Raw genomic sequence first — 16887 nt, forward strand, 5'->3', positions numbered from 1 at the left:
TTGAATCTTATCCTCAAAGAAATTACTTTCCCTCTATTTTACATTTCTTTATAAAGTCTCCAAATCTTATGAATTACATTGAAAATTCACAGGCATGGTTGGAGGCTGGGTTACTTCTTCTAATCTGAGCCTCAGCGTCCATTTGGCGGGATTAGATAGAGAGAACTGAATTTATTTTGAAGTTATTGGGTTTTTTCCCCTTCATTTTATAGATTTAACCTAGGCAAGAATGGCCTCAGGAAATGGCTCTTTAGTGAAGAAGTTTATTCTACTTGAATTGACACAACAGCCAGATTTCCAATTGCCTCTTTTCTTCCTCTTCTTGGGAATTTCTGTGACCTCCATTCTGTTCTGTTCTTTTCAACCTTTCCTTCATTGATCTCTGCTACTCCTCCGTTATAATTCCAAAAATGATAGTGAGTTTTGTTAAACAAAGTATCATCTCTTTTGCTGAGTTCCTGGTGCAGCTCTTTCTCTTTACTTTCTTTGTTATAGATGAATGCTGTATATTGACAGCAATGGCCTATGATAGATATGTGGCTATCTGCAATCCTTTGTTTTACAAGGCCACCATGTCACCTCAGGTCTGCCTTATCATGACAGTGGGTGTGTATGCGATGGCGTTTGGGGGTGCCATGGCCCACACCAGATGCATGCTGAGACTCACCTTCTGTGATAACAATGTTATCAATCATTATATATGTTACATACCTCCTCTCCTGAAGCTCTCTTGCATGAGCATCTCCATCAATGAGCTGGTGGTTTTGATTGTGGTAGGGGTCAATTGTGGTAGGGGCCTAGCCTTATCATCTTTACTTCTTATGTCCTAATAATCTCCAACATTGCCTGCATCCATTCTTAGAGGGAAAATACAAAGCTTTCAGTACCTGCACTTCTCACCTGATTGCTGTTTCTCTCCTGTTAGCATGAAGGTATCTCCTAGGGCTCAGGTCCCTACCACCCCTGTCTATGTCTAACCCTGCTGGCAGGACTGATTTTTTTCTTCAATTTGTCATGCCCATCCCTGGCTTGATGATGCTCTTCTTGACCTCAAGTGCTCTTTTCCTACTTTTGGAAACTTAATATTTAGACTTTGACTGTGAGAATATTTCCTCAGAGTCATCCTTCCCCCTGACCTGTCCTCACATTATCACGTTTCTTTCACAGTTATAACTGTCTTGTATATAGTGCTTACTGTCTGTTAGGAAGGTTGAGAGTAGGGGGTGGGGTAGGGAGATGGAGGGACAGAGATCTCATTGTCAACGTGCTTTCAGGAGATCCCTGGTTCTTCTGGGTACTCTGGGAGCACTGGACGCTGAGTGAGGTCACATGGAAAGCAGCACTGGCTCTGGGTGGCCCCTAAAGCTTAGACATAGGGAGGGAATAAACTGGACAGCCAAGAGAGGGCAGCAAGGATGGCCTCAACCCTTGATCCTCAGGTCTCAGCCCCTTGAGTAGCTAGGCTTAAAGATATGAGCCATGACACCCAGGAAACCTCCTCTTTGGTCCCATGTACATCCAACAGGTTTTAAGGTCTAGTCTGATGTTCATTCAAGTACTTCACTCTCTGTTCCACAAAGTGGATGAAGCAGCAAGAGATGCAAAGGCCAGATTCAGTCAGGGGTCACATGTCAGACTGAGGACTGAAGGCATCTATCTGGAGAACACCCCCCAGGGTTTGGGGGATCCTTTGATGCTTCTTGTAATAGAAGTTGGTTTGTTTTTGTTTGTTTGATTGTTTTACCAGTCCTGTGCTTTGAACTCTTGGCCTGAGCACTGTCCTGGTTTCTTTTTGCTCAAGGCTAGCAATCTTTCACTGGAGCCACAGCGCCACTTCTGGCCATTTTCTGTATATGTGGTGCTGGGGAATTGAACCTAGGGCTTCTTTTATATAAGGCAAGCACTCTTGCCACTAGGCCATATTCCCAGCCCCTGATGCTTCTTATACCTACATTCAGTCCATGTAAACTATCAGAGCTTTGTTTGATAAAGGGAGTTGCAGGTATACTTGTTAAGTTACTTCATAGACACAATAGAGGGTTTCTTCCTGTTTGAATTAGAAATGTAATTTTATAAATGAGTGAGCAAAACCCATTAGGTGAAGGTTGATATTTTGTTCTTCAAGGTGTGAGGAAAAACATTCCCCTTCCTCCTCCAAACAAAACAGAGTAACAAACCAAGAGCTGGGCTCAGAGCACAGGGATTTGGTAGCCCTGTGGAGTGCAGCTTATTACATTCATACCACTGTAAGCAAAGACTGTGGCTTAACCAGGCAGGCCCTAACATGGATCAGTTCCTTGATCTATGTGAAAGGGAAATTTTCAGCTGTTACTCGGGGATAAATTCTTTTCTGCTCTTCTCCACTGAAAGATATTAATACTTAGTTGGTGAGTTATTGAATTTTTGCCTGGTTATAGGATTGGCCATCAGTGCACTAAACTCTCCATTGTCTCCTCCATCCTTTTCGGGGAACTGTCTTAGGAAAGATGGTGCTGTGAGCACCCACTCTCCTCTGGCTTTGTAAAACAGCACCAGAATGCTGCACATCAACTACATTGCCATTTTCATGATGGCTGTCCAGAGGGGACACAACAGGGGGTGTGGGTGCTCAAAACTACAGATCTCCTTACACACTGGCTTCTGGGTTTGGTTTTAGTTATTTGTTCATTAATTTATTTCCAGCACTGGGGCTGAACTCAGAGCATCATACTCTTCTTTTTAATTTATTTTTATTAGGTGATGTACAGAGACGGTACAGTTACATAATAAGTTAGTAAGTACATGTCTTGTTGTATTTGTTACACCTTCCTTCATTTTTCTTTGCTTCCCTAGTTCAGATAAGCATATATACAATATCCAGTGTACCAAAATCATATACAGTGACCACAGGCGGTATGTCAAAGGAAATTCACCTAGTACATTAAACATAATGACAATAGTAAAATCCTCCTGTTTCCATCTCTTAGAGTTTATTTTGCTTAGACTCATCTTATATAATCACATGTATGTAGCTGTTGAGCTATTGTGCTCCTGGCAGGGCTATCCTAGACCTTTTTATATTTACTTAGTAACTGCTTGATTTTAGAGACATTATGCAATGTCGCTTACCAAAACATGTAGAAATACCATTTGCAAAGAAGTTTGTTATTTTACAGACATGATCTGAGCTCTGTGCTCTAGGCTTGTCTTGCTCAACATTATTCGTTCAAGATCTGACCATTTCCCTGTGAATGCCATTACTTTATCATTTCTTTTTTTTTTTTTGCCATTAAGATTACCTTTATTTTAAGTACACATTAAACAAGAGATTATCTAAAATCAAATGTAACACTTTTCAAAGAGACATATTCTAAAATAATTGATTTCAATGACAAATTAAAAATTTACTGAGTAGTCTGATTTCTAAGTTTATCTTACTGTTGGTCTTTGTCTTTTCTAGTCAAGTCTGGTCCTTTAATACTTGGGCCACAGCTCCACTTCTGACTTTTTGCTGCTTAATTGCAAATAGTCCTGTGGAATTTTCTGCATGGACTGATTATAAAACGAAATCCTCAGTCCACAGACTCCAGAGTAGCCAGAATGAGAGGTGTGTGTCAGGGTCCAGTTTCATTGGCTACTGGGTTGATAATTTAGGTGGACCAAATCAGTAAAAGCTGTGGGTTTAGGGGCTGGGAATGTGGCCTAGTGGTATTTGTGCTTGTATAGCATTCATAAAGGGCTGAGTTAGATTCCTCAGTACCACATATATATATAAAACAAAACAAAAAAGTGGTGCTGTGGGTAAAGTGATAGAGTGTTAGTCTTGAGCAATAAGAAGCCCGGGACAGTGCTCAGGGCCTGAATTCAAACTCCAAGGATAGCACACAAAAAAGTTATTATTTTAGAAATTGGGTCTCCAAAATTATACAGCACCAAAAGATGTTCTGTATTCAGAAGAAAACTGATAGTACATGTTTATTTTGGGCTCCCAGCTCTTCCATGCATCTAGAACATTTCTCATCTTCCATTTCCATATGTGAAGCAATAGAATCATTGAACATGCAGCTCTGTGCCTCTCTATCCCAGTGTCCAGAACCATCATTATTTTTGTGTATGAGTTTGTTGATCGTTGCACACTCAATAAGAGACAGCATGCCATGGCTGGTCCTTTCTAACTGGTGTATTTTCTTTAGCTGATTGTATTCAAGGTTCATCCCTAGTGTAATCTGTAGTAATATTTTCTTCCTTTTCAATGCATTCACGAATTGTTTTATGTGTTCCTATGTTTTGTTGGTGAGTAATTATGAAGTGTTTCTTAAAGTAGTTGTCACACTCCTCACTAAACTTCTTTTGCACACGTGTGTTTTCCAGGGGAAAGACTTCCCACACTGGTTACATTCATATGATTCCTGACCTGTGTGAATTCTGTTATGTTTCCTTAAAGATGACCTGACCCTGAAGGACTCTACAAATGTGATGCATTCCATAGATTTCTCTCCTGTGTATATTTGCTGATGAACAGGAAGACAGGATTTCTGGGTGAAAACTTCCCACATGTTTTACATCAATAAAGTTTCTCTCATGTATGTGTGTTCTAATGAAAAGTAAGGTGTGACTTCCAGGTGAGTAATTTTCCACATTGATTACATAGTTTTTCACTTGTTTGAACTCGCTTCTGTGCACTCAGATATGACTTGTGGGTTAAAAACTTTCCACATTCGTTATGATCATATGGCTTCCCTTCTTTGTGTTCACTGATGAATACTAAGATATGTCTACTGGGTGAAATACATTCCAATTGTGTAACATTTGTAAGGTTTCTCTCATGTATGGCTTCTCTCATGAACAGTAACGCTTGATTTCTGGGTAAAAGACTTTCCACATGTGTTACATGTATAAGGTTTCTCTCCTGTATGTGTTCTCTCATGAACAGTAACATTTGATTTCTGGGTAAAAGACTTTCCACATGTGTTACATGTATAAGGTTTCTCTCCTGTATGTGTTTTCTCATGATCACTTAGGTATGACTTCCCAGCAAAAGACTTTCCACATGTCCTACATTTATAAGGTTTCTCTCCCGTGTGAGTTCTCTCATGAACACTAAGGTGTGTTTTCCTGGTAAAAGACTTTCCACATGTGTTACATTTATAAGGTTTGTCTCCTGTATGTGTTCTCTCATGAACAGTAACGCTTGATTTCTGGATAAAAGACTTCCCACATGTGTTACATTTATAAGGTTTCTCTCCTGTATGTGTTCTCGCATGAACACTAAACCTTGTTTGCGTGACAAAAGAGACTCCACATGTGTTACATTTATAAGGTTTGTCACCTGTATGTGTTCTCTCGTGAACAGTAACACTTGATTTCTGGGTAAAAGACTTTCCACATGTGTTACATTTATAAGGTTTCTCTCCTGTATGTGTTCTCTCATGAAGACTTAGGTATGATTTCTGGGTAAAAGACTTTCCACATGTGTTACATTTATAAGGTTTCTCTCCTGTATGTGTTCTCTCATGAAGACTTAGGTATGATTTCTGGGTAAAAGACTTTCCACATGTGTTACATTTATAAGGTTTCTCTCCTGTATGTGTTCTCTCATGAACAATAAGACCTCTTTTCCAGGGAAAAGACTTTCCACATGTGTTACATTTATAAGGTTTCTCTCCTGTATGTGTTCTCTCATGAAGACTTAGGTGTGATTTCTGGGTAAAACACTTTCCACATGTGTTACATTTATAAGGTTTCTCTCCTGTGTGTGTTCTCTCATGAACAATAAGGTCTCTTTTCGAGGCAAAATACTTTCCACATGTGTTACATATATAAGGATTCTCTCCTGTATGTGTTCTCTCATGAACACTTCGGTATGATTGCATCTCTTCAGGCCCAAAATGGAGAACCATATTCTGACATGCAATAGATGCCTCAGTCCTCATTCCTAAGGATTTCTGACTATTCCTATGCAGCTCTGGCATGTGTTTAGAGCTCAAATGAAAAGTTCTCACTAATCTCACACTTTCATCCACAGGGTTGCTTTTGGTTATTGCTACTTCACACGAACATTCTTCTGGACTTTTCTTGCCACTCTTAATCATGTCATCAATTTCCAGGACCTCTAAAATGATTCATTAAAAAACAAACAAACAAACAAACAAACATGAGGATAAAAGACATCGAAAAAAAAAAACAGATACCCTGAATACACTACAAGAACTAGTCCCTACTGGTTGGCACAGAAGAAAAGTTCCTTAATAAAGGCCCAGAAATGCTAAAAATAAAAGAAAGTTTGGGTAAATGGGGCTGCATCAAACTCCCCTATGACCCAGTAGCCCCACTTTGGGGCATCTACCCAAAAGACCACAAACAAGAACACACTAAAGAGACCAGCACAACAACGTTCATGGCAGCACAATTTGTCATAGGTAAAATATGGAACCAACCCAGATGCCCTTCAGTAGACGAATGGATCAGAAAAATATGGTACATATACACAATGGAATTTTATGCCTCTATCAGAAAGAATGTCATAGCCACATTCATAAGGAAATAGAACTTGGAAAAAATTATACTAAGTGAAGTGAGCCAGACTCAAAGAAAAATGGACTCTATGGTTTCCCTCAGAGGGAATAATTGGCACAGGTTTAGGCTAGTCACAGCAGAGGATCACAAGAGCCTAATAGCTATGCCCTAATGAACGCATAAGATGATGTGAAGTGGAATGAACTCCAGGTTAAGGAAACAAGTGTTATATCACTGTTGTAATTACTTTCAACATACCATGTGAAACCATAGCCTCTTTTGTTTATGACCCTCATGTATCCTCTTCCTGTGGGAGAATAATTTATCTGACCAGTGGGGGACTTCGCCTCGGCACAGATATTTTTATGCTTTATTAGCAAGCTAATAGGCCTATGGGAACAAATCTTCATTAAAGAGGCTCCTTTGTTGGCCAAAGAAAGACACTTTGTCATGAGACTCTCACCCCCTTTATAGAGCCACCCTGGGGAGACTTGTCTGCACAGCTGCTCCTGCCAAAGCTTTTGACAGTAAATAGGGAAGTCAATGGTCAAAGATAATTAGTCTTGAGGAAATAGTAGCTAGGTGATAGAGTTCTGCATTGACTGATTTGATCCTTTTTAGTAGTGACATCCTTTGTACTAGTGATAACCTTTGTCATAGTGACATCCCTAGCAGTAGCGACATTCACAACTTTTGTATTGATATGAACATTTCTGTATTAATTTTACTCTTGAAGTTGTGAATTGATTTCTAACCCTATATAAACCCTGGCCTTCCTAAAATAAAGTGTGCATTGGTCCACTCGCCTCTGCATGCCCCTTGTCCTGACTACAGTTGCAGTTACCCAGGTCCAACAAGTGGCATCCGGATCCAGGGACTTGATAATTGATCCATAGGAGATTACAGAACTGTGTTCCAGCTCTCAAGTGGAAGTGAGAGATATTTTTATATAAATGGTATTAACTCTCCGATAAAGATGAGCAGACTGACAGAGTGGATCCATAAAGAAAAAGTTGCTATCTGCCGTCTTCAAGAAATCCATCTTACAGCAAGGGAAAAAACAAGCTCCGAATGAAAGAATGGAGCAAGATCTTTCAAGCAAACACACCTACCAAAACAGCAGGGGTAGCCATCCTGATTTCAGACAACCTGGACTTATTAAAATCAACTCAAAAAGACAACAAAGGAACTACATTTTGATATACGGAAAAATCCTGAATCAAGACATCACGGTGATAAATTTATACTCACATAACAAGAGGCCCTACATATGTCAAATAAATTCTCACAGAACTACAGAACAAGACAGACCCAAACACAGTCATAGTGGGAGACTTTAATACTCCACTCTCTCCAAGAGATAGATCCAACACACAGAGGATTAGCAAGGGAGCTGAAGACATAAGTAATACCATATCCCAAATGGATCTGAGAGATCTGTACAGAGTTTTTCACCCCACCGAGACCCAATACACATTCTTCTCAGCAGCTCATGGAACATACTCCAAAATAGATGTCATAGCCCACACAAAGAACCTCAGCAAATACAAGAGTATTGACATCATCCCATGTACAATATCTGATCACAGTGGAATCAAGGTAACCCTCAATAAAAAAGGATACCACAGAGGATATACAAATACTTGGAGGCTAAACCCCCTCACTGTTATCTAACACTTGGGTCGCAGAACAACCTAAGGAAGAAATTAACAAATTTATAAGCCACAACAACAATGAAAATACATCACAAAGAAACCTATGGGATACAGCGAAGACAGTGTTGAGGGACAAGATCATTGCCCTCAGTACTCACATTAAAAGAATGGAATCAGAGCAGGTGAATAACCTCACGATGAAACTAAAACACCTGGAGGAACAAGAAATAATCAAATCTAAAATGACTAGGAGGAGAGAGATCACAAAGATTAAAAAAGAGATAAATCTGATTGAAAATAGAAAGACCATTCAACAAATAAATATGACAAAAACTGGTTCATTGAGAAAGTAAATAAAATTGACAGACCCCAAGAAAGACTTACAAAAAAAAAAAAGAAGAGAAGAGACTCATATCCATAAGATAAGGACTCCACTGGAAAAATTACAACAAATACACATGATATTCACACAATCATAAGGAACTATTTCCAGAACATCTACTCACTGAAGAACAATAATTTTACAGAAATGGATCAATTCTTTTTTTTTCTGTATAAATTATTGTTTTTATTCCAGACTGAGACTTGAGAAACAAACTCGTATCAAAGCAAGAAAGAAAAGTTTGCAGAAAAAGAAAGAAAAATTTCTTGAGAAAAAGTTTCCACATCTTTCTGAAGCCCAGAAGTAAAGTGTTGGCTAAGAAGTCTGAACTCTTTAGTATATTGGTTTTGTTTTTCTTGCAATACTCTCTATACTGAAGTAAATACACACGTCAACTGGTTAATAAAATATTTTTAAAAAATCAAATGACTTACTAGTTGTTCTTATGGTTAACATGGCATGTTTAGTCTGAGAAGTTGTATTACTTCTCCCATTTTAATTTTTGGTGCTGATACTAGGGGCTTGAATTCTGAGCCACTTGCTTTTTCATTCAAGGCTGGTGCTCTATCACTTGAGCCATACCTCCACTTGTGGTTTTTACCTGGTCATTGGGGATAAGAGTCTTGTGGACTTTCTGCCCAAGCTGGCTTCTTTGAACTGTGATCCTCAGTTATCAGTCTCTTGAGTAGTTAGGTTACAGGCTTAAGTCACCAAAATCTGGCTTGCTTCTGCCAAGTTTTTTAAATCACTCAAAAAAGTGGTCAATACATCAAGGACTTAAAAGGAGGAAGTCAATGTCCAAAAAGCATTTCAGGAATGGCTACTACTTTTTTATTTAATTTGGTAAGCCTAAGGAAAAAAGCATAGGCAGTAACTTTCCCTATCAATAAAAGGCAATTCTATCAATCCAGTGGTAATTAATATACTAATCAGAGTTGGAAAGTATTTTACTAAAAGCAAAATATTTAGAGAAAAATAGACATTTATATAAAATTATAAAATGCTTGTAATAAGTGCATATCAAGGAAAGCACAAACTTATTTTTCTTTATAGAGCCAGTTAAAGCCTTTAAAAATTTAAGTGGAAATTCAAATCCAAAAATGTATAAACATTCTACAAAAGATGGTAATTCTTTCCTGAGTGTACTAAACCTATGAAACATAAGATAGTAAGGTAGAAGTTTGGGAATGCTTTCTCAAGGGCATTTCCTTTCTACACACTGCTTCCCCCCTTCTTCATATTCTTGCTTTGAAATCCACATCTGTTGAAAGGTGCCCAAAGAAGCTAGAATGGAGCCACCAATCCATGAACTAAACCTTTGTTCCACCGTTGTGTTATTTGCAATCAATTTCAATCACATACTTGGGGGTTTTCTGAGAAAGCTCTCTATTCAACCTATCAGTAAAACTCTGTATCAACGTGTTTCCTCCTGCTACTATCACACTGCCATAGAGACCTGGTCTGATGTCAATATCACACATTCCAACACTTGTGGTGACAACATGACTGACTCCCAACATTGTATTTCCTGATAACCCCTTTACATTGGAAGGGTCAAATAATCCTTCAGGAATTTTAAGTCGTTCTGCACCAAAATCACAGTTGTAACCATTGGGGAATTCATAATGAACAGTTGGCATTTGTGCTGCTACTTGTTCATCATAAGTTGAATCTGACACTTGAAGTAATGAAGCTTGGAAATCCTGGATGACACAATTGCACATGTAATTGTGCCATGACCTGGTAACCTGTGGCAGCTTCTCTTTTCTTTTCCAATTTGCTGGAGATCCTTCACGAACAGCTTCTTTTGATGCAATCATATATGGAGGAATCAATTCTATATTCATTTCTTGAAAGAGTTCTCTGCATTGCATAGTAATAAAATCTCCAGCAAGGGGTGATTTCACAATACCTTGCTGAAGGACGTAGCCATCATGGACAGGAATTGCAGTGGTATGTGCGGCTCCACTGTCTAAAATTAGCCCAGTAGAACGACCATTAGCAAATGCTGTCAAAACTGCAGTTTTACACAGGAAGAATGCAGGGATGTTGTAGTGTTCAAACATTAACTCTGTCAGCTTCTCTCTTTTTGCTCTAGTATTCCACCATTCCATTTTTCAGTGGTGAAATTGCCTCCATATTCTCTCTGGGAACACGCAGGGCATTTGTGTCTATGTAGTATGTGGGACCGCCTTGTTTGCCTTTATCACCATCTATCTCCATCAACGTGCTTCCGTCATCTCTTTCCACTACCATACCAATGGCTGTGGGGAAATCTACCTTGGGGCAGTTCTCACCAGCATAACTAGCTCTCACAGTATAGGATCCAATGTCAAAAACAAGGGCTCCAACTTCATCTCCCTCGTACACGCCGCCGCTCATGGCTGCTGTCGGCATGACCCCGAGGCTGAAGACTGTGTGAGGCGAAGTGACTACAGTGGCCGCGGCCGCCGGACGGAGAAGCGTGAGCCCACGAACCCCTCAACTTCACCACCACCCCCTCAGGCAAAAAAGCCGGATCAATTCTTAGAGAAGTATAAACTGACCAAACTGAACCAAGAAGAAATAAATCAACTAAATGAACCAATAACTTACAGCGAGATACAGGGGGTAATCAAGAGTCTCCCAACAAAGAAAAGGCCAGGCCTGGATTGATTCACCAATGAATTGTATAAAACGTTGAGTGAGGAGCTAATACCAATACTCCTCAAACTCTTCCACAAAATAGAAACAGAGGGAGAAATCCCAAACTCATTCTATGAAGCTAATATTATGCTCATCCCCAAACCAGGCAAAAACCCAACAAGAAAAAGAGAACTACATATAGGAAAGGATCTTCACCAGCACAGCAACACACAAAGGCCTAATATCCGTCATCTACTGAGAACTCAAAAAACTAACCCCCTCAAAACCCAGTAAACCAACTATGAAATGGGCAAAGGAGCTAAAGAGACACTTCACAAGAGAAGAGATAAAAATGGCAAAGAAACAAACATATGAGGAAATGTTCAACATCTCTGGCAGTAAAGGAAATGCAAATAAAAACCGTGAGATACCACCTCACTCCAGTTAGAATGTCCTATACTCTGAACTCAGGCAACAACAAATGCTAGAGTGGATGCAGGGAAAGAGGAAACCTTCCCCACTGTTGGTGGGCGTGTAAATTAGTACAACCACTTTGGAGAACAGTATGGAGGTTTCTCAAAAAGCTCAACACAGACCTAACCTATGACTCTGCCATACCACTCCTAGGCATCTATCTTGAAAAACAAGTATCAGGATATCAAAAAGACACCTGCATGTCCATGTTTATCGCTGCACAATTCACAATAGCCAAAATATGGAATCAACCCTGCTGCCCCTCTACAGATGAATGGATCCAAAAAAAGTGGTACATATATACAATGGAATACTACATAGCGATTAGAAATGATGAGATATTGGTATTGGCAGGGAAATGGTCAGAACTTGAACAAGTAATGTTGAGCGAGACAATCCTAGAACATAGAAAACAAAGGGGCATGATCTCCTTGATATATGACTGTTAATGTGGGGGGGGAGAGTCAGTAGAGACCAGGTCTGAGAAATAAAAACTTCTTGTCAAATGGTACTTCCCACAGGTTTCAGTCAGGGACCTCACATTATGTAACTAAAACCAAACAACTACTAAACATAAAAAGGTTTAAAGTAGACCTCTTAGTGGATCACAATAGCTCAAAAGCTATGTATGAATGATCATATAAGACAAGGACAAGCAAACTCTATTGTTAATATTATATTTAAAGTTCTAGGTGAATTTCATTTGCCGTATGACATGTGGCTACTGTATCTGTTTTGGTACACTGTGTATTGTATATATGCCTACCTGATCTAGGGAAGGGAAAGAAAAATGAGGGTGTAAGATATCAAAGAAATGTACACACTGCCCTATTATGTAACTATACCCCTTTTGCACAACACCTTGTCAACAAAATTTAATTAACAAATAAATTAAAAAACAAAACAAACAAAAAGAAGTGAACTTACCAACTGAGCTCTGTCTCCAACAGCACTGTGTAGGAAGCATTCACTCACCTTTGGAATTCTTGCCTGAGGCTTCTCCCATCCATGTTTCTGCACCTTCCTGCAGCTTGATAATCAATTTGGGTTTAGAAGCACAGTACCCTGTTATGAAGAAACAGTGGAGAATTATTGTTCATGGTGATTCTGGACATCTGTGCTATAATGATCTCAGACATTCTGGTACACAGGTTACTCCTGTGGGGCACACCCGCGCAGATGCCTTGCATCATTACGAGGCGGTTCTGAGGACCCTGACGTAGATATGAGCCACCCCTTAGGGAGGTCCCTTGGAGCTTCACCCTGATGGGCAGGGCAAGCGTCCATTCACAGCCTATGTAGGTGCATGTACCCCTCCCCATCTGCCGCCCTACAACCTGTGTAAAAGAACGGATCATTTCCTGAATAAACTAGTTGGTTCGACCTGCTTCCAGGCTGCCTGTTTGTCCTCTGTGGAGAAGAGGGCTGGGTGGTGGTCTGTCAGCCCCCTATATCCTCTTCCTGGACCCGTTTGTGTGGGGTGTGCTTTCCTGTCTCCCCAGCAGGACAGGAGAGTGCGGGAGGCTGAAAACCTCAAACTTCTCCAAACTCTACTTTCTCATTTATCAATAGCTTCATGGTTGACTTTGCATAGAAATACAAGGTTTGGATTTTATTTTCTCAGTGTTCTCCCTTGAACTCAAGGGATGGTCGATTCCCCTGAGCTCTTTTGCTAAAGGCCAGAGTTCTACCACTTTAAATGGATTTTCGTTTTTCATTGAAGAAAGGATTCTCCTGGAGAATCTTCTGATTTGGCTGGTTTGGATTTCCATACCTAGGATTACAAGTATGAAGAGGAGTGCCTCGAAAAAGCTTTAGATTTTAAATGCCCACTTTCAATTGCTGATTTCTATATCTTACATTGAGTACAAATATACATTCTACTCTAGATTATATATCCATCTATCACAATGGCCACAAGTTTCATAAGAAACTCCCCTGGTAATAGATTATGTCTCAGAACTGATGTCTAAATGGTGCTACCTTGACTTCCTGAAGAATGAGAAGAAAATTGCCTCTGGAGTAATATAACCAAGGAGAGAATTTTCTTGGAAAGATGCACTACTTCCCATATTCTGTAATCTTATACCTAAATATCATTGCACCTTTGATAAAGACTCATAAATCTCCTAAAAACAAAGCATTTGAACCTGTAAATTAATGTTATCTTTTGCTTACCCAAGGACAACAAGTTGCTGTAGGTCTCCAGCATTACATCTCTATACAGGGCCCTCTGAGTAATATCCAGGTCCTGCCACTCCTCCCAGCTGAAATCCATAGCCACATCTTCAAAGGACACAGGCTTCTGTAATGGCATATTTTCATCAAGAAATTAGCCCTGAGTCAGGAGAAGACCAAGTATGGAATTTTATTCTTCTACAAATGTGCTTTTCTTACATAATATTTGGGAGCTTGCTCCATTATCTATAATGTAGAAAGAAGAAATATAGTAGTAATATTGGCTCTAAGAATACAATAACAAATACACAATGCCCCTATTACATCAGGATATTTCTCTTCGCTAGCACCAGAAACAGGATGAAAATTCTTAGGTTCTACTAATCTGATATGACAATATTAAGTATAAGCAGATGCTTGGAATAGAATGTGTAGGTTATTTTGATTAAGTTTACTAAATATCAGCAAAACAATTTTTCTGCAGGTTCCACTTCTTCTGAAGTGCCCTGCTTCAGCATATGGATGGCCTTTTTTCTATACACAAATATCTGGTTACTTCTTTATTAACATAATGGTCAAACTACCAGTGGAGTTAAGAGCTAATACATAATAGGTGTTTGAAAGGATTATATGAGCCTTTACATATTTGTGAATGCCACAGATTGTACCAAACATACAATCAAGATACTTGCAGAAAAACAGCACCTATATTAATAGACAACTTTAAACAAACTGTTATTTTTCTATGAATACTAATGTAAAACCCTTTAATGGCTAGGACTGTGGCTTGTTGTGGCACTGTGGTGCAAATGGTACAGTGCTCGTTTTGAGCAAGAGCACCTATAGTACAGTGCCAGGCACTGACTTCAAGCCTCAAGACTGCCAACAAAGAAGTCAGAAAAAAGAAAAATTGAAAAGATTAGTACAAAACAACAGTGAAAGCAGGGGATAAAACAAGTATTTGGAGAATGACTTCACAACTTAGGACAATCAAAATCACAATAAAATAACTACTTTATACATGTCAATATGCTCATACTTAAAAAAAAACACACACAAACTAATAACACCTAAAATCTAGTAAGTTCTGGGAAGGATGTGAAAATAGTGTGATCTTTGGTGTGCATCTGCCAGAAATGTAAAGCAGTCAAAGGTGGTATAGACAATTAAAAAGTGAATTAAACATAGAAACACACTGTCATATGAACCAGGAATTCTTTTTCTAGGATTCTATACAACAGAAGGAAAGCAAGGACTATACCAACTATTTGGAGAAACACTTCACAATTACTCACCAACAAATCATAGGAACACATAAACCATTAGATAAATGCTTTGAAAAGATAATATTACTACTCATTACAGCAGGGATGAGTCTTGAATAAATCACCTTAAGTAAAATATACCAATTCGAAAGGAACAGTCATGGCATAATGGCTATTCTTGAGTTTTCCAGGATCAACATACTCATAGGCCAAAAAGAATGATGGTTCTGGAGACTGGGAAAGAGAGGAACAGGAGCTGCATATTCAGTGACTACTTCTCACATGGAAGATGAGAAATGCTCTAGATGGATGGCAGATATGGGAGCCCAAAATAAAGCAACATGTACTATCAGTAAATGGTATAGTTATGAATGTTTCATGCAGCCAAACAGGATTGATGTGTAGAAAGATGACAGAGTGAAATATAGCCTGTTACAAGTAAAACAACAATGAAGCAGTCATAGGATTTAACTAATATGCTTTGAAAAAACACAACCCTAAAGTTTACCGCATTTCTATTGGAAATGTACACTAACAAGAGCGATATGGACAGTACTTCAAGTACCTTTGGCTGAATCACTCAACAATGTGACCAATTCTTCCTCACATCCAAAAACCTCGAGAGAGAACTGGGATGTGGCTCAGCGGTAGACCGCTTGCCTGGCATGCATGAAGCCCTTGGTTTGATTCCTCAGGACAATATAAGCAGAAAAACCAAAAGGGATGCTGTAGCTCAAGTGGTAGACCACTAGCCTTGAGCCTAGAGAGGCTCAGGTACAAGACTCAGTGATTGATTTAGGCACAGTAAAATAAATAAATAAACAAATCTACAGAGAAACTGAAGCAAATCTGTACTCAACTTAGAATGTAATATTTTGTAAGCCACAAAATCTACAATATATGTTTGTCTTACTTAGGAATGTTTTGCTAAAGCTGAATCTAATTTTCCATTTTCAATCTTGGACACCCATTAAGTTAAAAAACGATATGTAAAATAAAGGGAGAGGGGCTGGGAATATGGCCTAGAAGTAGTGTGTTTGACTCACATACATAAAGCCCTAGGTTCTTTTCCTCAGCACCACATAAATAGAAAAAGCTAGAAGTGGCACTGGGGCTCAAGTGCTAGAGTGCTGCTGGCCTTGAGCAAAAAGAAGCCTGGGAGAGTGCTCAGGCCCTGAGTCCAAGCCGCAGGACTGGCAAAAACAAAGGGAAAAAAAAGAAATGTACTCACTAACTTACATATGAAACTATATCCCCTATGTACATCACTTTGACAATAAATAAATTAATTGGAAGAAAAACTAAAAAGAAACAAAAACAACACCTAGAACGTTGGCCCAAGAATGTTATCCTACTCCAGGTACAAAGGAGACTGAGGTCTGGAGGCCAGACTGGGCAGAAAACTCAAATTAAGTAGCTAATAAACAGGCTGCAGGCATGGTTCAGGTAAAAATTTCAAGTAAAAGAAACACCACAAAGCAGTCATGGGATTTAACTGATGAGCTTTTGAAGAAATACAAGTCTAAAGTCTACTGCTTTTTCACCAATGAATTCTATAAAACCTTTAGTGAGGATCTAATACCAATGCTCCTCAAACTCTTCCACGAAATAGAAACAGGGGAAGAAATCCCAAACTCATTCTATGAAGCTAATATTATACTCATCCCCAAACAGGCAAAGACCCAACAACAAAAAAAAGAGAACTACAGACGAATATCACACTAATGAAAAAGACACAAAGCTCCTGAATAAGACATTAGCTAACAGGATCCAGAAACTGATCAAGAAAATTATACATCATGACAAAGCAGGC

General features: G+C 39.1%; 1 protein-coding gene and 2 pseudogenes across 1 annotated transcript; 1 reads left to right on the forward strand and 2 right to left on the reverse strand.

Annotated features, from left to right (window-relative positions):
* The first annotated feature begins 229 nt into the window (after positions 1 to 229).
* On the forward strand, positions 230 to 930 carry LOC125367006 (annotated as a pseudogene).
* Positions 931 to 4802: 3872 nt separating this feature from the next.
* On the reverse strand, positions 4803 to 6071 carry LOC125367007 (zinc finger protein ZFP2-like). Its single transcript, XM_048367656.1, has one exon. It carries the CDS (start codon positions 6069 to 6071, stop codon positions 4803 to 4805), a length of 1269 nt encoding a protein of 422 aa, XP_048223613.1.
* Positions 6072 to 9708: 3637 nt separating this feature from the next.
* Positions 9709 to 11026, reverse strand: LOC125367226 (annotated as a pseudogene).
* Between the last annotated feature and the right edge of the window lie 5861 nt (positions 11027 to 16887).

This window comes from Perognathus longimembris, chromosome 18 (genome assembly GCF_023159225.1).
Source record: "Perognathus longimembris pacificus isolate PPM17 chromosome 18, ASM2315922v1, whole genome shotgun sequence".
NCBI lineage: Eukaryota > Metazoa > Chordata > Mammalia > Rodentia > Heteromyidae > Perognathus > Perognathus longimembris.

What these genes read in the sequence shown, in the direction of transcription:
- LOC125367007 (XM_048367656.1), bottom strand. Translation starts at nt 6,071, where the DNA reads ATGATTAAGAGTGGCAAGAAAAGTCCAGAAGAATGTTCGTGTGAAGTA.